General features: G+C 54.4%; 6 protein-coding genes across 6 annotated transcripts; 3 read left to right on the forward strand and 3 right to left on the reverse strand.

Moving 5' to 3' along the window:
- Positions 1 to 1557: 1557 nt before the first annotated feature.
- Positions 1558 to 5524, forward strand: CAOG_08438 (hypothetical protein; the record flags this gene model as incomplete). Its single annotated transcript, XM_011271707.1, has 4 exons — positions 1558 to 1639; positions 2068 to 3800; positions 3889 to 3950; positions 4167 to 5524. 4 exons carry the CDS (start codon positions 1558 to 1560, stop codon positions 5254 to 5256), a joined length of 2967 nt encoding a protein of 988 aa, XP_011270009.1. The 3' UTR covers positions 5257 to 5524.
- CAOG_00732 (hypothetical protein) lies at positions 5473 to 9232 on the reverse strand. The gene is made up of 6 exons (XM_004365546.2): positions 9107 to 9232; positions 8347 to 8441; positions 8009 to 8165; positions 7820 to 7913; positions 7227 to 7735; positions 5473 to 7033 (listed from the first exon to the last, which is right to left on the reverse strand). The coding sequence occupies exons 1-6, from the start codon at positions 9195 to 9197 to the stop codon at positions 5679 to 5681; spliced, it is 2301 nt and encodes a 766-aa protein (XP_004365603.1). The 5' UTR covers positions 9198 to 9232; the 3' UTR covers positions 5473 to 5678.
- An 848-nt stretch (positions 9233 to 10080) lies between these two features.
- On the forward strand, positions 10081 to 15596 carry CAOG_00733 (hypothetical protein; the record flags this gene model as incomplete). Its single annotated transcript, XM_004365547.2, has 9 exons — positions 10081 to 10722; positions 10808 to 10861; positions 11044 to 11181; positions 11323 to 12551; positions 12690 to 13111; positions 13206 to 13441; positions 13547 to 13703; positions 13835 to 15079; positions 15211 to 15596. 9 exons carry the CDS (start codon positions 10081 to 10083, stop codon positions 15594 to 15596), a joined length of 4509 nt encoding a protein of 1502 aa, XP_004365604.2.
- Positions 15597 to 15757: 161 nt separating this feature from the next.
- Positions 15758 to 17047, reverse strand: CAOG_00734 (hypothetical protein). Its single transcript, XM_004365548.2, has 4 exons — positions 16955 to 17047; positions 16721 to 16803; positions 16467 to 16627; positions 15758 to 16361 (listed from the first exon to the last, which is right to left on the reverse strand). Exons 1-4 carry the CDS (start codon positions 17020 to 17022, stop codon positions 15816 to 15818), a joined length of 858 nt encoding a protein of 285 aa, XP_004365605.1. The 5' UTR covers positions 17023 to 17047; the 3' UTR covers positions 15758 to 15815.
- A 256-nt stretch (positions 17048 to 17303) lies between these two features.
- On the forward strand, positions 17304 to 20972 carry CAOG_00735 (hypothetical protein). The gene is made up of 4 exons (XM_004365549.2): positions 17304 to 17389; positions 18343 to 18454; positions 18596 to 18806; positions 18913 to 20972. The coding sequence occupies exons 1-4, from the start codon at positions 17322 to 17324 to the stop codon at positions 20787 to 20789; spliced, it is 2268 nt and encodes a 755-aa protein (XP_004365606.2). The 5' UTR covers positions 17304 to 17321; the 3' UTR covers positions 20790 to 20972.
- On the reverse strand, positions 20919 to 22935 carry CAOG_00736 (hypothetical protein). Its single transcript, XM_004365550.2, has 7 exons — positions 22820 to 22935; positions 22211 to 22548; positions 21966 to 22110; positions 21788 to 21862; positions 21581 to 21701; positions 21326 to 21474; positions 20919 to 21182 (listed from the first exon to the last, which is right to left on the reverse strand). The coding sequence occupies exons 1-7, from the start codon at positions 22917 to 22919 to the stop codon at positions 21013 to 21015; spliced, it is 1098 nt and encodes a 365-aa protein (XP_004365607.1). The 5' UTR covers positions 22920 to 22935; the 3' UTR covers positions 20919 to 21012.
- Between the last annotated feature and the right edge of the window lie 70 nt (positions 22936 to 23005).

Below are 23005 nucleotides of genomic sequence, written 5' to 3' on the forward strand. Positions count from 1 at the left end.
GTCCAGAGCACATCAGATTGATCTCGAGTAAAACCCTGCAAACCCAGCTCTTTTTCTCCACCCCGCTGGGCGGGTGGCGGTTTTGGTCCTGCTCGGTGCACTCGTGGAACGATCGGCTGTTTGTGTTCGTGGTGATCACCCGCGTCCGCTCGTTGCAGCCAGTGCTGCTGGGGCTTGGTGGTCAACCCATCCTTCTGCTCCTGTATTTGGTTTTAGCGAGCGACGTTTCGTCGTCCTACTCTCTCCCTCTCCCCCAGCTTGACTGCCATGCAATGTTGCTCTCTCTGTGGGCTCATTGTGCAAGTCGTTCCCTGCGATTGAAGTGAGAGCCGCATCAACCACAACAGGGCGCCTGCATCTCGCCGCCCTGTTTTTTTGCTGTACTGTTGCGGTTGAACGGAACCAACTTTTTTTTTTTTTTTTTTTTTTTTTTGTGAGATCAACACTTTCCCCCCCCCCCTTTTTGCTTTGCTTGAGTCGCGTAGTGAGGCTTCACGATTTACACGATTGAAAATAACAGAAACGATACACGGGACTGTTTTTTTATTTTCTTCTTCTTCTTTTTAACGTCCGTGTGAGTCGAGCTTGCCGTGCCATTTGTACTCAATCGTCTCGTTGAATGATGTGCTATTGACAAGCGCCAATTCCAAAAGCCAGTGGAAGTCTAACTTGCTCGGGGGTTGCGGTAGGCAACCAATTGTCACCCTTATTTTTTTTATTTTTTTTTTTCGATGCGAAATTCTGCGGCTTTTTTTCTTCTTCTTCTTCTCTGATTGATCTGGGTATCTGAGTTGGTTTTTGCTCTTGAATCCATTTCCACATGATCCAACACATTGCACTATTTGTACAGCGCTCACAAACAACCTCCTCCAAGCTGCTTGACGCACTCTCGTTGTTCCATGTCTCACTTGTGATTCGCGCCACTTTTGATGCAAAGTTCGTCTGACTTTTTCCCAGTTTTTTTTTTTCTTTTCTTTGGTGTATTGTTTTTTCCTGATTCGGTCAACAGCCCACTGTTCCATTTTGTACCTCAGAGTGAGTGGTCATTGTTTTCTTTTGCCCTTTTTGACCAGCTTCCCAAACACGGCGACGCGAGCGCGCGGTTTCGGATGTTCTTTTCGTCGGTGCTGTCCGAGCAGCCATCTGGCTGTGCCCCAAAGCACAGAATCAACCCTGAATCCTGCGTGTTGTGTGCGCCTTTGTGGGGATGGGAGGGAGGCTCGGTGAGTGATGCTGGCTCGGTCAAAATGAGCATGCGTTTTGTTGCGACGTGAAACACGGTGACCGCGTATGTGAACGCTGTGCTTTTTTGCGTGCGTTCTCCGCCAGCAACTTGAGCCCATGCTCGTCGGCCTCGAACAAAAGCGCTCTCCGTCTCGTTGCTCAGTGCTGCCATGAGCTTTTGACACAGTCGCATTGCGCCGTCCACGGCGACTTGAGAGGGAAACTCGGTTTGTTTTGGTTGGCGTTCTTGTGCTTATTTTGCATAGGGTTTTTTTTTTCTCTTCGTCTTCTTATCCATTCGCGAATCCGCTTCGATCCCGACTTGCAGCACACATGTCGGCACTCGCTTGGCTGTTGCTGTTCCTCGTCCCCTCGTTGGCCGGGGAGGGGCTTTTTGAGCAAAAAGTTCCGTTGTGTACTTCAACGCCATTTCTGTTGAGTTTTCGATTTTTTTTTTTGTTTCGTTTCTCTTACCACAGCTGCGACACCACACCGCACCGCGACTTGTTTGCTCTTGCATTTTATTCGGAACAACACCCTCTGCAATTTTCCTTTTCCCCCTGCGCTCCATCCACCCAACCTCGTATCTTGTGTATCCTGCCTGCTTTGTTGCCCTCGTTGGTATATTGTTGTTCTCGTCGTGCTCCTCTCACGCCTCGTCTCCTCTTATTCTCTCTTATTGCAGGTACTGCCAGGCTTGGTGTCTGTTTGGTTGAACTCGGTATCTCTCCAATCAACCCTCCAGCTCTGCTCGACCGCTCCTTTTTTTTGTTTTTGGTGTTTTTTTTTTTGGCGTTTCTTGCTCGTTCCGTCGTTGGCTTTATCGAATGAGCATCGCTGCAGCATCACCGACAAGCTACACTTCGCCGAGCAGCGGACTGCGGCGGACGACGAGGCTGCGTTCCAATCCGCACCATAGCGGCAACGAAGATGAGGACGATGGCGATTACTCGGCAGGGAAAGGCCGGGCAAAACGCGCTGCCCGACCTGCCAGCGGCCGCGGGGACGACAGTGACGAGGAAGGCGATGTCGACCACTCTGCCACTGTGAGTCAAACAGACAATCCGTACATTTTTGTCGTCGGTCTGCCCAAGCATTGGCGTGCAAACAAGGCGCTGCCAGCCACCTTCCGCATCGGCATTCATCCGGGCTATAAGGTGGCGAACGGCACGCAAGTCATCTTGCACGCCAAGAACGATGAAGTCGGTCAGGCTCAAATTAAGGGCGGGATGACTGTGATTCAGGACAACGCGGCGTTGTTCACCGACCTGCGCTTTGTCTCGCGGTCGACCTCGCGCAGCGGCCGCGGTAAGCGATTCGACCTGCTCATTTCCATCCTGTGCGAACCGCCCATGTACGCCACTGTGATGGAAGCGCTGAAAATCACCGCAGATGGCCCACGCGTTCCGCGTTTCCACAAGGAGGGCAAGTCGCCCAATCTTGGTGTTCTGAAGGCGCCCGACACGACCCAAGACAGTCCGATGAAGCCGGCATTTGCGCCATCCCAACAACGCCAGCAACCGATGCCTCAGCAACAGCAAGCCCCGCCTCCGCAAGCGCAGCTGCTGCAGCAAACCGCTCCTCAGCTTGGTTTGCAACTCCAGCACCCACAACAACAGCAGCAGCAGCAGCAGCAGCAACAGCCGCAACAGCCGCAACAGCAGCAACAACATCCCTTGTCGCTCAACAACATGTATGCCCTTCCTCACAACCCGGCCAACACCACACCCGTGCGACAAAGGACTGTGCCTCCGCCCTTGGCAAGCAGTGCTGGCTCTGCAGGCAACATGGCCGGTGCTGCTGGTATTGCAATGTATGGCACGCAGGGAAACTTTTTGACGTCCCCTGGCTTTTTCGCTGGCGAGTTTACGCCTGGGTTTGGTAGTGCCATCACTGGTCAATGGTTGGGCAACCCTTCCGGCGCGGGAGTCACCCGCGGTACGCCCCTTCCATCTCCGGGGCTCTTTGGACCTCAGGTACCGCTACAGACGCCGCAAGGCGGGCAGGGAATGTACTATTCCACCGGCCACATCCCCATGCCTCCCCAAAGCGGCCAAATGCTCCAGCCGCCACCAGTCCAGCAACCGCAGCCACACCATCTCCAGCAGCCGCAACAACAACAACAACCACAACAACAGCAACAGCAGCAACAGCAGCAGCAGCAGCAGCAGCCACAATCGCAACCACATCACCCGCAGCAGCCAGGCATGCACCAGTTCCAGCCACCCATGCCGCCGGCGTTCAATGTCGGTGGTGGCCACCCCCAACAACAGCAGGTCAATTCGCAGCACCTTTCACATCCGCCACATCACCAACAACCCGGCCAGCACGGCACCCCTCTCCCCACGCCAATGTCAGCCACCCTCCATTTTAACTTTCCTGCCTCCGCTCGCGAGACGGCCATGCTGGAAGAATCGGCGAACGTTTCGCGGTGCTCTATGATTGTCGAAACCCAGTTGACCGGCTTGTCGCAACGCGCCCAGAATGCACTCAACGCGTGCACGCATTCGATGCTCTCCATTGGGAGCTGTAACGAAGCCCTCATTCCTCTGAATGAGGCATTGTGGAATCTGGAGGTAAGAGAGTTCAATCGTCTTAAAGAACAGACTGTCTGTTTCGCCATGGCTGTTTGACTCATTTAATCGATCTGGGGGAGGTGTTTAGAACGCAAAACGAGCATTTGACGCGCCCACTGCTGGCTTCGGCGCTGCCTATGAAGAACTTCGGTAGAGATACATGTTTTGTTTTGTGGAGTGTTTGTTTTCGGCTGGGTGCTTCATTGAGATGTTTTTCGGCGTCCTATTCTAATTTGATCTCTCATCTTTGTTGTTGGTTTTTTTGTTTGTTTGTTTGTTTGTTTGTTTGTTTGTTTGTTTGTTTGTTTGTTTGTTTTTGTTTCTCCCTTGTTTCCTTGTTTCCTTGTTTCCTTCTCTTGCGCGCAGACAACTATACAAGAACGCACGCGAATCTCTTGTCACCACCATGGATCATTTGCAGAACGCAATCCATGCACAAGAGAAATTGCATCACCAAACCACCGGCGGCGTGCCTCCGTCGCCCGGTACCCTCAACCGCGGTGGTAGTTCCGGTTTGGGCGCTGGGTTCCATCGGCTTGGTCTGAGCGGGGCATCAACTGGCTCTGTTCAGCCGTCCTTCGGCATGACGACTGCTGCTGCAGCAGCATCCGCGCAAGGCTTCCCCGTCGCCGTCAGTGGCGCTGCTGTCGGTCGACCGTCCATTGCTGGAAGCGACACTGGCTCGTTTGTCGTGCCAAACCGAATTGGAACTGCCAGTGCCATGCCTGGCTCGACCGAGCCGCTCGTGCCCACTTTTGCGGTCGAACTGGTCGAGAAAAGTGTCCGCGAGCGCCTGGCTCCGATCGGCAATGCCTCTGCCAGCTCCCTTTTCGTCACGCACTTTGCCTTTTGCCGCCCCTCCGACAAGTGCATGATGCCCGCCGACCACCTCATCGCTGCCCGCGATGGCGTCATGCTGGTCGGTCTGTTTGCGACAAACGCATCCGCCATCAGTGAGCAGCTCGCGCACACCTCCTTGGACACACTCGCCACGCGCTCACAATCGCCAAGCAGCAGTGGAGGCGTGATTAGCGCCGCTGTTCATTTGACCCGCATTCTGGATGCAACCCAGATCAGTGCTGGAGCCGACTCAGCCAACATGCATCACCTCCAATTCCTGCAACTCCGCACCGAACTTGGCGAGATCCGTATCGCTGGCCCGCGCGAGCAGTACGCCGGCATGTTTGATCTGTTGAAGGTCATGCGCACTTTTGCAGGCGAGTCTGCTCCGCCGCACGCCGCTGGCAGCAAGCCAGGACTGGTGTTGCCTGGCGAACGCCCTGGTCTCACCATCGAGCCTCCGTCTCCGCACACTGCTGAAGCGGTCGCAACCCTGATGAACTACGCCGGCACGCCGCGATCTGTCAAGCGTGATGCTGGAATGTTGGAAGAGTCTGCTTCCTCGGAAAGCGCGGCCTCCTCTGGCTCCAACAAGCGGATACGTATGGACGCGTAAAGTGTTTTTGTTTGCGCAAGGGATTTTTCCTTTTTCCCCCTCCCTTCCTTCTGCTTTCTGCCTTCTCCGATTCTTTGACTTTTTTTTTCTTTGTTGTTGGGATGTGATGTTTTGTGTTTTGGAATTTGTAACATTTCGAAACGAAGCCTGGCCTGCTGGTCGGTATTGTTTTCAAGTGTGAACGGATGGAATTTCATACAGTCAAGCGAAGCGGGTTGGTCTTTGTGGTTTCATTTGAATGAAAGGAGCTTGAAAAAAACAAACCAACAAACCAAAACAAAAAACAGTTGCTCAACAAACCATCACTAACTAAAAAAAAAAAAAAAAAAAAAAAATAGCCCGCTCCATCATCCATAGGCGCATTCAAACAATACATGCACATGCATCAACAACTCTAACAAAACAACCAAAAACGAGACAAATCACACATGGGGATTGTTGAGCCGCAGCAGATGAGAACGCAGGGCCTCCGTCTCCTTCAGCAAACGAGCATTTTCGTTGCGCAGCGCGCGGAGCTCCTTGTGATCAGATTTGCCACTGGTGCGAGCGGGAGCACCACTCGGTCCAGCGGCCGACGCGTTGGCGCTGCTCTGCTTTGGGGCTTGTTGAGTCTCAGACTCCGATCCTCCCTTGCTCGACATCTCGATATCCTGCTTCTCTTTGGCAGACGAGCGGTCCCCACCAGACAATGTATTGTTGTTGTTGGGACGGGGCGTGGAGGCACCGCGGTAACTGCTGGTGCTGACTTCGCCGCCTTTGCCCTTGAGGGTGAGGTAGAGCTTTGGCACAAACAACAGGCCGACAATGATCGGCACAGTCAGCAAGACCTCGAGCGCCTCAATGATAAAGAAGAAGGTGGCGTTTCCCGTGGTGGCGCGCAGGATGATTTGCAGAATACTGGCCACAACAATCCAGTTGTAGACGGAGAGCGCGATGAACTTTGATTCGTTGAACGCCGATGGCGCCTTGCGAACATTAAAGCAAACCACCGCAAGCACGCAGAGCGCGACGAGCTCGATAATGTACATGGCATTGTCCCACCAAGTAATTCCACACACTTGATAGCTTTGGTTGCCCGAAACCATCGTGTCCGGGTGCGAAGGGTTGACCACCGTCCACACGATGAGAATGCTGACCACGAATGCGTTCATTTCAAGGAAGCGGTAGAACAGCCGGCGATCGCTCAGGGGGGTGGACCGAGACACGGTCACTTGCTGGAAGACGCGTGCGATGCGGTAGGTTTTGAGGAAGAGCGCGGCAAACATGACGCCAAAGCCGAGGTGGCGCATCCAAACGCGGGCTGTGCACTGGCTGGAGGAGGGATCATCCGAGTAGTCGAGGAAAATCCAGAGCATCGACATGACGGCGCCAAGCAAGATGAGTTCGAGGTACACGGGGCTGGCAGACTGGATGATGCGAACGCGGCGGAAGCCCCAAACCATCACCGCCATAACCACGCACAGCATCACGACAAACCCGGCGAGCACAAAGAGAGCGACGCGAGCTCCTGGTGCGGCCGTTGACGGGGTGACGAGCGTGTTTGGATCGGGCAAACCCCGCTCCCAAAGAGCACGATTGTCCTTCAGCCAGTCACAAGCGGCATCCTCAAGTGTCGCGTTGTGGTAAACAAGTGCGGCAACAATGTTTTGCTGGTCGAGTGCAGTGTAGGAAAACTGGCTGATGAAGGCGTGAGCAACCGAGTTTTTGCGCTTCAAACCAGTCCAAGCGAGTTTTTTCAGAATGTCCGACTCGTAGTCACAGTTGTAGCCGTCACCGACTGATGATTTGAAGGGTCACACCACAAAGGACGTTGCGCGGCAGGTGGGAAGATTCAACAACCGGAAGATTCAACAACGGGAATTTCACAACAACATCGCAAGCGATTCAGAACAAAGTGAGCACAAGTCCGACCACACTGCACTGCACGCACGCAGTTAGGCTCAACAAGGCATTCAAGACAGGCCACTCACGTGCGTTGCAGTCCTCGCTATAGTCGGGTAGCTGAACTCGCTTCAAGCCGATGCCGGAAAGTGGTGAGAAGACAGGGTGCGGGACATAGAATTGCATCATGAAGGGCTTGCGAGCAGCGTACGCCACGGCCATGTTGCGAACCATCGCGGCTTCGACATCCCCGTTATCCTCGGGCAGCATGGGAATCTCGGTCACGTTCATTGGAAGCTCAAGGTTTCGGACAATGGTGGCATCGATCGGACTCCAGCTGGGTGGCGCGGTCCAGAAGGTGATGAGGTTTGTATTGTTCTCCTGAAGGCGGCTGAGTTCGCGCACTTGGTCAACGAGGATTGCAAGAGCATCGTAGCAGGCTTGTAGGGTGGCAGATGAGTTGGCTGGGTTGCACGTGTCGCTGGCGAGCAAGTCTTCGACAGACTCCGCAACGGTGAGCGGACTCGTTGAGTCCGAGACGGACGTGGTAGACGAGTTGATCACTGGAAGCTGAAAGATGGCCACAGTTTCGGCAAAGCTGCGAGGGAAGGAGATGGAGAGACGGTGAGCGACGCTTTCGCATTGCCATGTCATGAACGCTGCCCATCGTTCTTTGACATACTAGTAAGCGTCGTATTGGGTCATTGAGCGACTCAGTTCTGCCACATAGTCGGGAATGTACCAACCGTAGCGGCCAATAACGCCGAGCGGGCCAACTGTCCAGGCAACAAGTTGGCGTTGGTCAGTCAGACAAAAATCAAACAGACAAAAGGTCTGTCGAGTGCTTTCTCTCAACACACTGTAAACGTACCATACTGAACCGAGCCACGAGCAACATAGTGAGCCAATACATCTTCCATCGCCCATAGCTCCATGTATGCGTCCAGGTCTCCGCGGTCCATCATCTCAAAAACGACCGTATCGTCGGAACCAATGTCGATGATCGAAGCGGGAATACCAAGCTTTTCCTAAAGAGTTCAGCGGGTAGCAGGAATTAATTCAACGATTTGCCGCCCGAAAGCAAAAGAAAAAAAGAACAAGGTGTGTGTATGTCGGGGGAGGGGGATTGCACAAGGCGAAACGAGTGGTGACTTTTTGCTTGTTTTTCCTCCATTTTTTCATTCTTGTTTGACAACTGGGACGGGTTACCTCGAGTAGAATTTTGGCAACCAAGTTGTTGACACGGGCTCCATTCCAATCACCTTGGCCCAGACGAATGGGCTCGAGATCCGTACGGAGGACACCTGTTGAGACGTACAATAGGGAACAAACAACAAAAGTTAGCAACGAAATCGGAACAAGCAGCGAGTCGAGGATTTGCCCCCGCTATTATTTCCCGCCCCGCTTTCGTTTTCACTTGGTAGCTCCAGCGTGCCAAATAAGGTCTGTTGTGCCAGAATCCCCCGCTGTGCTGATGCATGCATGCAACGAAGGAATCGGTGGCGCAAGTGCCGTTTCAACATGGCTGACGACGTATGGATGCAAAAGTGATGAGAAAATTTGAGCCTGATCCGACGCTTGTTGACTTTTGTTTCGCTTATTTCCCCGGACACGCGCCTATTAGCCAACCCACATGCCGACTCGCAACAACTGGACCTTCGTGCATGTCACTCGCTCGCAAGGTTGACATGTCACAGAGGATTCACCAGCTGCTTGGACACGTCTTCTGCCGCAACGAAGGTCGAAGCAGCCGCGTTTTGGTTCTGGGTTTGTGGTTTTTTTGTTTTGAGGCGAAAACCGCAGATGGCACATCCAATCTCAAACCGATAAACACGGCGCCAAAAAAGAAGCAGCGTGCTCATTCACCCACTCCCTTAGCCTCCGCTTCACTGAGAAAAGAGTGCTGCTGAGACAGCAGGCGACAAGAGAATGCGAGCGACAGCGCGAAATGGACGCGTTCGGAACTTACGGCGCTCCGAGTCAGGGAAGCATACGGAAACGGCAGACGGCACAATCAAAAGAAGCGCAACGCACGCGCTCAGAACAGATTGAAACCGCATTCGCTTTCAATACAGGTTTTTGGCTAAAACTAAAGAGAAAGAGAAAAAAAGAATGAGCCTATATCAAAGGTAGACGGCTCATAAATGAGGCCATTTCGGCAACCGACTTGTTTTGACAACTCAAAAAACCTCAAACTCCCCCAAAACTGTTTCATAGCGGGAGGTGTGTCCCAAAAACAGTGCAAAATCAGTGGTAAAAATTCTATCCGGACACACATAATCAGGCTAGAACGCTCAAATCCAATAGTGGGAACGTGATTGCTCATCGTTCGTCAGCTGGAAGCGTTTTCGTTTTTTTCAGTTGCTGGAATTGTGTTTTCGATTGTACTGGCGACGGTACGAATGCCACCCACCACAAATAGGCGCAGTTGGTACTATAGACCATCCAGCAAAAACCACAATCAGTTCCCTAGTGCTGGAGCGTGCACTTTCGCAACGCTGGGTCGTTTCGGAACGCGATAGTTCTACACAAACACCGTTGCTTGTGGCGTGCGCTGTTCTTGCTCGCGGTCGGCATTTCACGCTCCTCTCCATCTGCAACATTGCACCAAACCATATTTCCAATCCATTTAACGAAACTGAGAGGTTACAGGATGGGGAGCATGGTTTGGAAAGCAGGTCGCCACCTGGGGGTTTGCGAATTTTGCGTTTTCAGATGCGAAACGGTCCATTTTTCTCACATCAGCGTGCCTTCGTCTTCCCCCCCCCTTCCGCCGTCCACCGTCCGCTGTCGTTGGATGTGTTCTGGTTGTTCACTTTCTACAGTTTGTCGTACGTGTCATGTCTCAGTCTTCTGTTTCGTGAATTCGTTGTGACGTCGAACATCACCCGATTTGAAAAAAAAACAACAAAAAAACAGCACAACAACAACAAAACTCGACCAATGCCAGCGCAGCCGTCGCCGCCATTGCTCAGCCCATCGTCTACGACTGAGGCTGGTCAGCAGCCGCCAGCGTTTGCAGGCACAGCCACCGCCACCGCCGCGAACACGGCGAACGGCGCGGCGCAGAACAGCGGCAGACCGCCGACGCTCGACCTGCGCAAGTCTGACGATTCAATTGCCAATCGCGTTCTGAGCTCGCTGCGCCCGTCGCCAACCGCGTCGCCGGCTGCTCCATCGACCCCGACCCCCACCCCCAGCAGTAGCATTGGTGCCGGTGGTGCTGCTGGTGGTGGTGGTGGGCAGGCGGGGCTGACCACGGCGGCCAAATCAGCCAGCGTGTCCTCAGCAGCAGGAGTCGCACCTGCATCCAAATCCAGCAGTGGCTCATCGTCGCCCAAGCCCGCCCTTCTGATGACGACGCCAGGGCCAGCAACCCCAACCAGCAAGGCAGCAAAGACAGCAGCAGCAGCAGCAGCCTCTACGCCTGCATCGACGTCAACAACGCCTGCAGCGACGACCACTGCAGCTGCTTCAGCTTCCTCCTCGTCCTCGTCCTCCTCCTCGCGCAAAAAGTCGCTGCTGCCCGCCGTCGTCCGCGAGCTGCTGTCCGTGTCGCTTCTGGTGGAGGCCACGATCAGCCTCGTGGGTCTGTTCCTGCTCACCTGGCTCTCTGTGGCTGCTGGGCGCAATCGCTTGGCTTTCGCTCGCCGACTCGAAACGACGCCAGAAACTATTCCTCCTGGCCGAGGAGCGTGCTCACCGTGAAGTTCGCCGAGAGCGGGTGAGGTCTTTTTTTTTTATTTGAGAAGTTTGTTCGTTTGTTGCGTTTGTTTTGGCGAATCAAGCGAGCCACACACACACACACACACGGTCGCTGTGGAGGAGAGAAAAGTCTCGGACAAAAGTTTGGCTCAGATACTCGGGTCGCTCACACTTGCTGTTGTGCCTTTTGGTTGATGGCAGGCTGTGCAAGACTCGGAAACCACAGAGTGGCTCAACACTGTGATTGAGCGCTATTGGGTGTTTTACGAGCCCATTTTGTGCAAAACCATCAAGGACTCCATTGAGCCGGTGTTGGCTTCCGCGAAACCGGGTTTGATTGTACGTGCACTTGCCATTTGCTTGGTTGCTGCATTGCATCCTCGTACATTCAACGCCAACAATGCCGAGTCCTCCTTCTGCTTACACTCAATGTTGTCCCCCCCCCCTTTATGTTTTGTTTTTTTTCGTTTTCTTGGCTAGGAATCCATCAAACTGACCACTTTCACACTTGGATCGATGGCTCCGTACATTCGCACGGTTCGCGTTCTTGCAGCACGTCAAATCGCGGCCCAAAAGGCGTCGTCGTCAGAAGAAGAAGAGGTCGCGGCAACCGAGGAAGGCGCAACCGGTCTCGTCACATCCATTTCGTCCGCTGCCAATATTCTCATGATGGCCAAAAAGCGCGCCTCAAAGCGCGGCTCGGCCTCCGCGGCTGCCGACGATCCGTATGCGCGTCCGTCGCCTGGGTACCAGCAGCGCCTCAGCACGAGCGATCGCATCATTGCCGATGTTGAGCTCGGCTTCCAAGCGCCGCTCGCCAAGATTGTCGTGTCCATCAAACTGGGCGGCAAGTTCATCGGGCTCACATTGCCCGTGCAGCTCAAGGAGATTGACTTTGCGGGCACCATGCGAACCAATGTCAAGTTGATTGACCAGTTCCCGCACTTGGACTCGATCACCTTTGGGTTTTTGAACATGCCCCGTGTTCGCTTTGCCATTCAGCCGCTCAAAACCATCGACATCATGGATGTGCCAAAGCTGTCCGAGTGGTTGTACGGTATGGTTGAGGACGCCCTCCGCACGTCTGTGGTCGATCCGCACAACATTACTATCAACCTGAACAGCAACAAGGCAAACGCGCTCATGTTCTTCTCGGACATTTACAAGCTCTCAACCGCCCTGTACGTTGTCCGCGTGTCCCGCATCACGAACAGCACTCCGCCTCCGCTGACACCGTCCGGCACCAAACAGGCGAGTTCGGTCGCGGTCATCGACAGATCCACTGAGGAAGGCGTTGGTGGCGGTGGCAGTGTGCCTGCGGGAGGGCCACCAAAGCTCGTGCGCCAGTTCACGCTGGACACGATCACGCCGACAAAAGCCAATGCACCCGTGGCCATTCAGCCTGGGGCTGCGATGCCCGACTCGAGCGCCGAGGGAACACTGGATTTGTATTGCACAGTCAAGATTGGCGACGACAAGCGACGAACCGAAGTGCTGCGCGTTGCCTGCGCAAGAACGCCGCAGGGTGTCAGTCCGACGAACGTTGCGTCGAACAATTTTGACACGCCGTTCGTGTTCTTGACCTCGCAGCCCGAATTTGACACAATGACTCTGACCGTGCGTCGCAAAAGGAAGCTGAAGAATGAAACGCTTGGCTGCAAAGAGCTGGCTCTGTACTCTTTGGACGACGCCACGGGCAAGCACAATGTGTAAGGATGGCTATGGTGGTGGTGCTGTTGTTTGATTTTGGTGGTACTTTTTCCGACGTGTGTGAGTGTGTGAGTGAGTGCTAACTCAACTCTCTTGGAATCCTCTTTGCCTCTGGATGAATGATTCCTCTCTGACAGTGAGGTCGAGTTGGAAACGATCGACGGTTTGGTGCATTTGGAAATCCAGCGAATTCCGTTGGCGTATATTCGTATGCCAAGCGATTTCGAGCTTGCCCATGCACGCGCGACGGAAGACGCCGCGGCGCAGGCGGCAGCAGCGGCAGCAAATACAGAGATTGAACTAGATGAGCTGGAGCCAGAAGCGGCCAAGCCCACTGTGGATGCAGTGGCTCCTGATTCCGCGGCCCCTGCTGACAGTACCACGACGGCAGCTTTGACGGATGTGTCTGCGCTCGAGAAAACCCTCCTTGAGCCTCAGCCAGATTCGCGCGAATTTGGTCATCCCGCCATGCCTGCGTACGCACCTGCGAACATCGACAGTGGCATCTTCACGTTGATTGTACACGCAGCGCGCAATTTGGATGCGGCCGATTCCGACGGTAAGCTGAGAAAAGCTTTTTTTTGTCGTTGCTTTAACGTTGCGTTCCTTCTGTCTGACCGATTGTTCTTGGTTGCGGGTCGATCGAAACGTAGGCCTCAGTGATCCGTTCTGCATTGTGGACATTCGCACGCGCACTCGCAAGTACGAGTGGTTTTCGACCAATTACAAGCGCGACACTCTGAATCCCGAGTGGGAGGTAGCCAAAGAGGTTGCAGTGCTCGATTTCCGCACCACCAAAGTCCGCATCAACTTGTTTGATTTCGACGACCTGTCGGACAACGACCCGCTTGGGCATTGTCTCATCAACTTGCAGACCATGTTTGCTGTGGTAGGAGGACACGTTCTCTGTCTCGTGACACGTTTTTCTGCTGTTGTGTCGTAGTAGAAGCGGCCAAATTTCATGCCAACATTCTCATTGCTTTGCCTTGGCTAGGACTTGATCCGCGAGCGCGTTTGGATTCCCGTGCTTTTCGACAAGGACACTGCAAAACTCAAGGAGGGGTTGAAGCGCCCGTACCATGGCGAGGTGTGCGTTTCTGGCATCTTCCGGCCTCAGCCTCTGGTCTTTGACGACGCTCCTCCAGATACCAGTACGATACGATCGTTAGAACCCAAACTTGCAGCATTGTTTGTTTTTCGAAAGTTTGGGTTGTCTCACCTTTTGTTTTTTTGTCGTTGTACTTGTTTTTTTTTCTTTGTTGATTCCATCTTGTTGCGGCAGGCGACGACGTGGACACGGAAGTGACGGGTGTCACTAGCGCTCTTGGAAAGGGCGCCAGACTCAGTGGCAAGGGCGCCAAGGCGTTGCTTACGACCTCGCGCGACATCATGACGCTGAAGCGCCTGCGCAACATTGGCAAGAAACACCACAAGGTGGACAGCGCTACCATCACCGTCCGTTTGATTGAGGGCGAGAATCTGCCCGCGATGGATTCCACTGGCTTGAGTGATCCTTACGTTGTTGGCCGACTGGGAAGCAAGCAGCTGTTCCAGTCGCGCGTGATCAAAACCACCCTCAATCCCAAGTGGAATGATACTTTCAAGGCGCACGTGAGCGACCGTTACGCCCACCCTCTCACGCTCAATGTTCGCGACATGAACGCGATTGGCTCCCACTCGATGGGCGAAATTGAAATCTCGTTGACTGACGAGCAGTCCTGCCAAGGCGAGCCGAAATGGTATCCCGTCACCGGAAAGAGCCACAGCCGCGGTCGCGTGCTTGTGGCCGTCACGCTTGTTCTTGCCGACTCGATCGGGCAGGAGGAGGAGCTGGACGAGGACGACGAGGACGAGGAGGCCGTATTCGACCCGCCTTCGGACGAAAGCAGCGAGGTACTCGCTGCAGCCACCCGCGATCGCACCCTGACCGCAAGCAGCCAAGACCTTGACTGGGAGGGTGAGGAGAGTATGACCGCGCACGCTCGAGGAAGCCTGAAGCGCCTGGGCAAGCCGTTCAAGGCTGCTGCCATGACCATCGCCGCCATGTCTCGCGGTATGCATCACCATAGCGATGCGAGTTCGGCGAGTACGTCCACCCCGACCACGCCGCGGCAGACTGGCGCCGTTGCCAGCATTGCCAACTCGGCCAGCACGTCCTCGCCGACCACGCCGCGTCAACCTGGCGCCAATCCTGCCGCCGCCAATAATGCGAGTTCCACGGCAGCGGCTGACGCTGTGAATGCGGCGGCCAACGCCGCAACCGCCATGGCGGTCACTGCCACCGGTGCAACCGTTGCGTCGGCCACTGGCGACCCTGCTCGGGCGGGGATGACCAACGCGACACTCTTCGTCCCCGGAGGTCCCGTCGCTCGCGGACCTTCCGCTGAAAGCGAGCGCAGCGGCACGGGAATCGCAGCCTCCCCCAGCCGACACTCTCTAGCAGCGCTCGGAGCTGGCGAGATGCGTGTTGCGCGGCTTTCTGCCGTCATCATTCAAGCAAAGGATTTGAGTCTGCCCGATTCCAAAGGTAAGATACAGTCGACCATCCATTTGGTCGAGCATGTTGCGTCGGTTTGCGTGGCATTTTGTTTTGCTCAACTCTCGAAATTCCTTCAATCTTTCGTTCCTTCCACCTAACCTCCCTCCCACTCGTTGCAGGTCCTGGGTCTCACGTCCCTCCAGAAGCATACGTCAAAGTACGCGCTGGCCGCTCTGTTGTTTACAAGACAAGCAAGCACAAGTTGCTGTCCAACGCGACCGTGCGCTGGGACGAAGCCTTCTCGTTCGCAAGCATCAACCTGGCTCTCAAGCCGGTCGTGTTCCAAATCAAGGAAAAGAAGGCTCTACTGAACAGCGGGCTGATTGGCGCTCACGACCTGTCGTTGGAGGCTGTCTTCCCTGGCTGGCAGCAGTGGCTGAGCGCCCAAGCCTCCAACGCGGCAGCGTCTCCATCCGAATTGAAAAAGACCATTTGGCTGCAGCTCTCTCCTGTTGGCCGGGGCTCTCTACAAGTATCCCTGACTCTGAGCAGTGTTCAGGCATAAGAATCTCGTGTATTTTTCGGTTGAGTTTTTCGAGTTTTTGAGTTTTTGAGTTGTTCGAGTTTTCTCGAGTTTGCGTATCCTTTGAGTCTCTCTTGAGTCTTGCTTTGAGTCGCGATTTTGTGTTAGAATGTAAGAATTGCATCTGAGAAATAAAAATCTAAAACGTCTTGTAATTTCGTTGTACATTCTCTTCGTCCTTTGTTGCCTCCTTAACCGGCGTCATCGCATCGACGCATTCAAGTGACGAACAAATTGCGAAGAAAGGGAATCCACTGATTGCACGCCCGTTGTGCGCGAGTGCACCTGCGCGTGCGCTTGAGCGAGCGTGACAAACTGTCGTTTATGCTTTCGCAGCGCAGCCTGGGTGAGAGTCGCGGGCACGATAAACCGCTCGGAGCTGTTCGGCACTGCAACAGAGTCGCCTGGAACAAAGCTGGCTGCGTTGCCCAGCAGGAAGGTGACAACTTCCTGGGTTTTCGTGTCAAGCTCGTGCAAAAAGTCGGCGGGCGCCACAGGTGGATTGCTGGTGCCGAGATTTGGCAATGGCAAACGCGCAACGTCGTCCAGGATTTGCACAATGTGTTCAAACGGCAGCTCACTGCGATCGGTGAACTGCACCGTGACGAGCGGCGATTCCCACCGATTTCGTTCCTCGGGTGTTTCAAAGCGCTGTACTAGTTCGTGAAATTGCGACTCTGTGACGTGGTCATCCGAGCGAGCCATGTTCGCCGCCAATGCCTCAGCAGCAGGAGCTGCGCAATAAATCTGCGAATACATTGTACAAGAACGGAACAAAACAAGGTGAGAATTTCAAGCAACACCTCAACTCCGCCGAACATGCCCAAGCAGCTCGCGTGTTGGCACGGTTACCGTGCATTGAGGCGTGCGCATTGCGCGTGAGATGCAGAACAGCTCGTAGCGGAAGCCCTTGATGTAATTCAGCGAGTCGACAATCACAACATCCTCGCGCGAGCACAGCCGTTCCAGGGCCGCCTTGAGCGCGCCACGCGCCATCTTTTCGTTGGTGGGGTCTGTTTGTTGGTTTTTGGTTGTTGTCGTGTGGAGGTAAGTGCGCTTGGCTGACGACCAATCACACATGGAACATATGGAACATGGGTCCTTACTGGCATAGGCTTCCGAGCGCACAAGCTGGAGCGACTCGTCGTTGATCAGATGTACTCGTCGTCGCTTGGTTTCTTCCAGATACCTGGTTTCGGAAGGGGGTTGGGGGTTGGGAGCGGCGGTTGGGGAAGGGGACAGCAAACAGGGTTGGCACTGCACTCCACTGCAATCGTAACTTGTTCCCCCTTGGCTCGATCCCAAATGCAGTAGAAAAATCGCCAAAAACGCGGCCTCACTTTTTCAATTCAAGCGCGCGAGTCGTTTTGCCCGACGATGGGTAGCCACAAAGCAGCACTACCGGCATTTTGCACTGACTGATTCAGCAGAAGAAAGCGAGACTGGAGACTTCTCATTGCGTCAGAGATGGATTTGATTTTGGTCTGGTGCGTGTTTGTATCGTTGAATTTGGAGAAAGCGTGACCTACAACTTTGATTTGCAGCGGATGATGGGCAGACGGGTGAGGGTCGCCACCCACCCACCAACCCCCGTCGTGCAGTACTGTAGCGTTCGTTGAGGCTGAGCTTTATTACTGTACCATCTCTCAGAATTATCTTCAATTCAGATTTTCCAAGCCAGTCTTTCTTCTTCACTCGACTGAGACAATGGCGATGAATCGTCTCAAGCAAGGGCTCAACAAGCTCAAAGAGAACATTGAAGAGCGCAAAACAAGGTTTTTTTTTTTTTTTTTTGAATGCAACATCTCTTTCTCGTTCGCCAACCCCCTCCGCAAGCCAGCTTCCTTCCCTTTGTTCTCATCATTCCCAGCCGTCCCTTGTTGCCCTCCCTTGTTGCCCTCCCCGTGGCCCTGTTGGAGTGTGGATGCGTTAAAGCGTTCAAACAACGCGACCTTTGACTTTTAATATTTTCGTATTTTTTTTATTTTATTGTTTTTACGATTGTTGTCTTTTATGGTTTGAAACTGGGGTGGCTGTTCGGTTTTGAGCTTCCAAACGACTCGCTCGCTCGCTCTCTTTCTCTGGCTCTCTCTCGCTCTCTGTCTCACTATAGAGTAGTAGTAGTAGTCGTGTTCTTGCCCAGGGCTCCGATGCCACGCCGGGTGCGCAAAACTGTGTGCAAATCGCTGTTTGTGTGTGTGTTTGGTCTTGCTTTTTTTTTTTTTTTTTTTTGTGGGATCTTTAAATTTCTGGCTGCATTCACGTTTTGCCGCTGTTTTCGTGATTTGGGAAGCGATTGGCGGATTGGTGGATTGGCGGATTGGCGGATGGATGCGAAACAAGCTTGTGGACTTGCAACCGAGCGCAGAACGACCGACTTTGGTCATTTGGGATTGACGATTGAATGGGGTTGAGTTCGGGGGTTGCCGAACCAAATGGGTGATTGAAAGCTCAGGACCAGGTGCGGCGGTCGCACTGAGCTCATGCTTGTTGGGCACTTACGAGACTTCATTGCTGGTGCTCATGAGAGACAAGAGAGTGGGAGAGATGGAGGGGGAGGGGGAGAGAGAACGTGAGCGGTGATGTTCGACCAATTTCAACTCTTACGTCCATCGCAAAGCACTGCCCGTCACCCACTTCAAACCATTGCCAATCTATTCCATTGCCCTGGTTGATGTTGTGCTAACAAAACGCTGCTTCGTCAAACCCCCCCCCCCACCGTTTGCAGTGCTGGGCCCGGTCAACGGTTCAAGGACAAGTCCAGCGATTTGAGCGACGAGCTGCAGGACATTGAAGCGAATCTCAACGCGACCAAGACCACCTACGAGCTTGTTCTGAAGGTAGGAGATGCACAGACTCTAGACGCAGCAGCAACGGCAAGCTGGCCGATGGACTGACCGCGGGTGAAACGAGTCGAGTTGCGTTGACGATCTCGTAACTCACTTCCACTCTCTTGGACGTCTGTGTACCCACGCCTGTAGCGCGCTGAAGACACGCTGCATGGGACCAAGCTGGAGCGCGAAAAGCGCCTCAAGAAAATGGCGCCCGTCAAGATGGCCCAGTCGATGCGAGAGGCTGCTGCGGCGCTTGGCGAGGAGTCGTTGATGGGCGGCATGCTCATGGAATGTGCCGCGACTCATGACGGGATTGGTGCAGTGCTGGCAGATTTTGAGGAATCTGTTGAAGAGAAGAGTAGGTGTCCCCCCCCCCTTTCTCTCCAGCGCAGAATTGTGTGGTTGTTTGACTGTGGGCTAACAGCTTCGTCCATCTTGCGCTTCTTTCCCCAAACAAACCGCAGCAATCGCGCCAATGACTAGCATGCTCAAGCTGGAAATCCGCTTGGCCATTGAATCCCGAAAAAACTTGACACGCTCACGGAACGACGTCGACTCGGCGCGCGCCAAGCTGCTGAAGGCGTCCGAAGACAAAGTCGTCCTTGCAGACGAGGAGTTGGGTGCTGCCAAGGAAGAGTACGACATTCTTCTTGGTGTGTGCGAAGATCGGTTGAATGAATTTGGCAGCCGCGACGCCGAGCACATTGCTCCGCTGATTGACTACATGGAGGCGCTCGATCTCTACCACCGTCTTGCCAGCGAGCTGCTCGCCTCCACCGTGGCCAAATTGCGCGTCCGCAAGGCCAATGCCTCCAGCCCCACCGTCTTTGGCCGCCCGCTTGTCGAGCACTTGGCTGCTGTCGACCGCAACATCCCGCACGTCGTGGACGCCTGCGTGAAGGAGATTCGTCGCCGCGGAATGACCTCGGAGGGTATTTTCCGTCTCTCTGGCAACTCGGTCACCGTCAAGCGGTTGCGAGCAGCGTTCAACGCCGAGCAGGCGGTTGTCAACTTTGAGTCAGATTCAGACTGGGAGGATGTGGAGATTAACGCTGTTGCCGGCGTCCTCAAACTCTACTTCCGCGAGCTGCCCGAGCCGCTGTTGACCTTTGAGCTGTACCGAGACTGGATTAATGCCGGCTCGTTGCGGGACCACAACGACCGTTTGAATGCTGTTCGCGATGTTGTTGCACGGCTTCCGCAGCAAAACGCTACCATCCTGTTCTTCCTGATGAGCTTTTTGCATGAGCTCGCAGAAAACCACGATTCGACCAAAATGCACCCCAGCAACCTTTCGATCGTGTTTGGCCCGACGCTGCTGTGGTCGCCCACTCCTGACGATGTCACCTCCATCATGGAGACGGGACCACAGTCGGCCTGTGTGGAGGCCATGATTGCGTACTCGGACTGGATTTTCGAGGACATTGCCGCAAAAACCGCGGCGTCGGTCAAACACGCGGCGAACTCGCCCGTTCCTGCCAAAAAGCAGCAGCCTTCGGCACCCGCTGGTGGTTCCGACGAGGCTCACAAACACACAGCGACAGCAACTGCATCAGCAACTGCATCAGCGCCTGCCGCCGCCAAGGTGCCTCCAGCAAGGCCAGCAACAGCGGCGCGCAAACCTGTCGCAGCGGCCCCGGCTGTGGATTTGCTGACTGGCGACATTGCCACCGAGAGTGCCCCGCAAGCGAGTGCCACAGACTCGCCGCCCGCCGAGGACACCGCCCAGCCCAAGGCTCTGGCAGGCGCTGCCGCCACACCGTTTGCCGGCGCCGTCAAACTGCCCATTCCCGGCGCTGCGACTGGCGGTGCTGGAGCGCTCAAGCGACCTCCCGTGCGACCACCTGCGCCCGTTGGCAGCAGCAACTCGACTCCAGTGACTCCTCTACACGACCACGGCACAGATGCTCCGCTTCTGGTTAATTTAAGCGACTCGGTAGCAGCTCCAGCTCCAGCAGCAGCAGCAGCAGCCGCCGCCGCACCTGGCGCAGTGGTGCCACCACGGCCAAAACCACAGCCACGACCCAAATCCACGTACTCTGTCACGAGCGAGGACTCGTCGTCCGGCAATACCTCGCCCACTGTTCAGACACCAGCCCCTGCAGCAGCAGCAGCAACAGCAGCAGCAGTAACACCGACAGCAGCTCCAGCTTCTGCAGCCAAGCCCGTGCCGCCTCGCCCACAGCGCCCAAGCGTACCTGCTGTAAACGAGGTATCGGCTGCGCCAGCGACGCCGTCATCGCCCGGAGTGATGCCAGACGGCACACCTATTCCAGCTGTTCCGCCACGACGCCCCGGTGTCAAGCGCACAGATTCCGACATGGGCAAAGGCCCTGTGTAAACGGGAACTGGTTGTATTTCTTTTGAAGGGATTAGGGTTACCAACGACAACGAGACAGGGTTTCAGCGTTATCCTGTCTTGTTTACTTGCTCCATCCACGAGTGCTTGTACTGTTGTCAGTCGTGAAATCATCAATGAATGGTTTGTGTAGTTTTGAAAACGGATCATAAAAGAGTTTTTTTGAAGCACGACATGAAGGGCAGCAGACAACACGATGATTCTTTTAGAAAAGGGCCAGCTTGACACGGCCCTTTTTGACGCGCGAGAGGCAATCGCTTCGAATAAAGTCAAACAAGTCCTTGTTCACCCCATCCAATTGGAAGATGGATTGGTTTTTAGAGTTGCGCTCGCAATCCACAATAACATATTCGAGTTGGGAGAAGTTCAGCGAGCCTGCGCAATGGCCAAAACAAACAGACAAAAAACACAAACCAGCCAAACAAACAAACAAACAAACAAAACAAACAAACAAAAAAACACAAATCAGCCAAAACGTGCTCGCCAACAGCGCGCTGCTCGATTCAAGTACGACGTACCTTGCTCAACCAGCTTACTAACACGGTTTGGAGTACCGACGGCGAGGCGCATGTGGTTCTTGGTGAGATACTCGATTTGCTCGTCGACCTTGAAGTGTTTGGCGAACAGTTTGCCAATCTTGCACAGCTTGCCAAGTTCCTCGAGTGATCTGGGGATTGTGTCCAAGTACAATGAGTTATGACCCCCCGACTTCGCATTCGGAGACCGTTGACTGCACCCTCTCCCCCAAACAACAAGAAGCAGCGGGGTAGTACCGGATGACTTCAGCAGCACGCAGTGCGGATGGCACCAAAATCAGGGCTCGGGGCGCACCAAACGGAACCTTGGCCTTTTGCTTTTCCGACACGGCAAAGAATGCACCCCAATGCGGGACGACTACGCAGGGAAGAACAACACGAGAATGAGCACGAGATTCGACCATGCCTCAGTTGCAGCAGGTCTCCAGTGCCAGCAGCGCTTACTGTGCTTGACAAAGCTGCACATGTTGGCAAGCGTGTGCGGTTCCTTGAAGGACTCGTAGTCGACGAAATGGGTTGCTGGGGAGAGAAGAGCTTTTGTGTGAGCAACAAAAGAAAACAAAAAGCAAAAGTGTCGCAACGCTCAATCCAAAAAAGCAGTCTCCGTCGCTGGCACACATACAGTCCACCTGGGCTTCCTCCAGTTCGAGACCGGATAGCTTATTTTGGTATGCGTTGCCGAGTTCGGACATGAACACTGCGGCCTGCGATTTCGATTCGTTCTGCAGCATTGCGTCCTTGGAGGCATCGCGCATCTTCAATTTGGCCTACAAAATCGACCATGTGGGTTAGCTGCAATGCCCAGAGATGACCGCGCGATTACCATCTCGTCCCGAGAACAAAATCAGCGAGTCGACAACAACCCACTTTTTGCTTGAGGTTTTGGCGCTTTCGGCGTGCACGCTTCAGTGCCAGCAGCTCTTCCGGCGTGTAGCTATGTCCATCTGCAGGCTTTGGCGTCGCCAAGCGTTGCTCGTCGTCGTCGTCGTCGTCGTCGTCAGCCTGATCGTCGGCGGCATCTTCCAGCTGCTCGCCATCGTCCACGCGCGGTTTTTTGCGAGATTGCTCTGCAGCGGATTGCGCACCTTTACCCTTGGCCTGTGCTTTGTTTTGCTTGCTCTGCTGATGATGCGAGCGATCATCGCCGGCGTCCTCGTCGTCAGCTTGCTTGGCAGATCGCTTCGTAGACGCTCGCACGGGCGTTTCTGCCAAGGCAAAAAGCAGTGTGAGCTTTTTGAGTGATTCTTTCCAGGTCGGCCACGCTCCCAAACGCCAGACGGTTTTCCCCCGCCGCCATGATATCATGGATTGTCGTCTTTGATGGCCAGCGGGGGGGGGGGCAACGAGCGAGTGTTTGGTGCAACTTCCGTCCACATGGGATTTTGCCACACGAGGTTTCACCACAGCACAAGCACCGGCACCACTACGAATCTGACGTTCTGACAACAGTGACAAGCAACAACACTCTCGCATTACCCGCGGCAGTGTCGTCGTCGCGCCCGAGGACGTCGTCGGTGATGGGCTCGAGCAGGTAGTCGTCGTCGAGATCGTCTGCGCGCTGCTGCTGCTTCTTCATTGCAATTGCACAATGGTGGAATTAGAGAGTGCGCTTTGACTCGCCCACTCACTTTACAGTAAGCTTTTTGTAATTTTGTTCACTCC

This window comes from Capsaspora owczarzaki (genome assembly GCF_000151315.2).
Source record: "Capsaspora owczarzaki ATCC 30864 unplaced genomic scaffold supercont2.1, whole genome shotgun sequence".
Classification (NCBI taxonomy): Eukaryota; class Filasterea; order Ministeriida; family Capsasporidae; genus Capsaspora; species Capsaspora owczarzaki.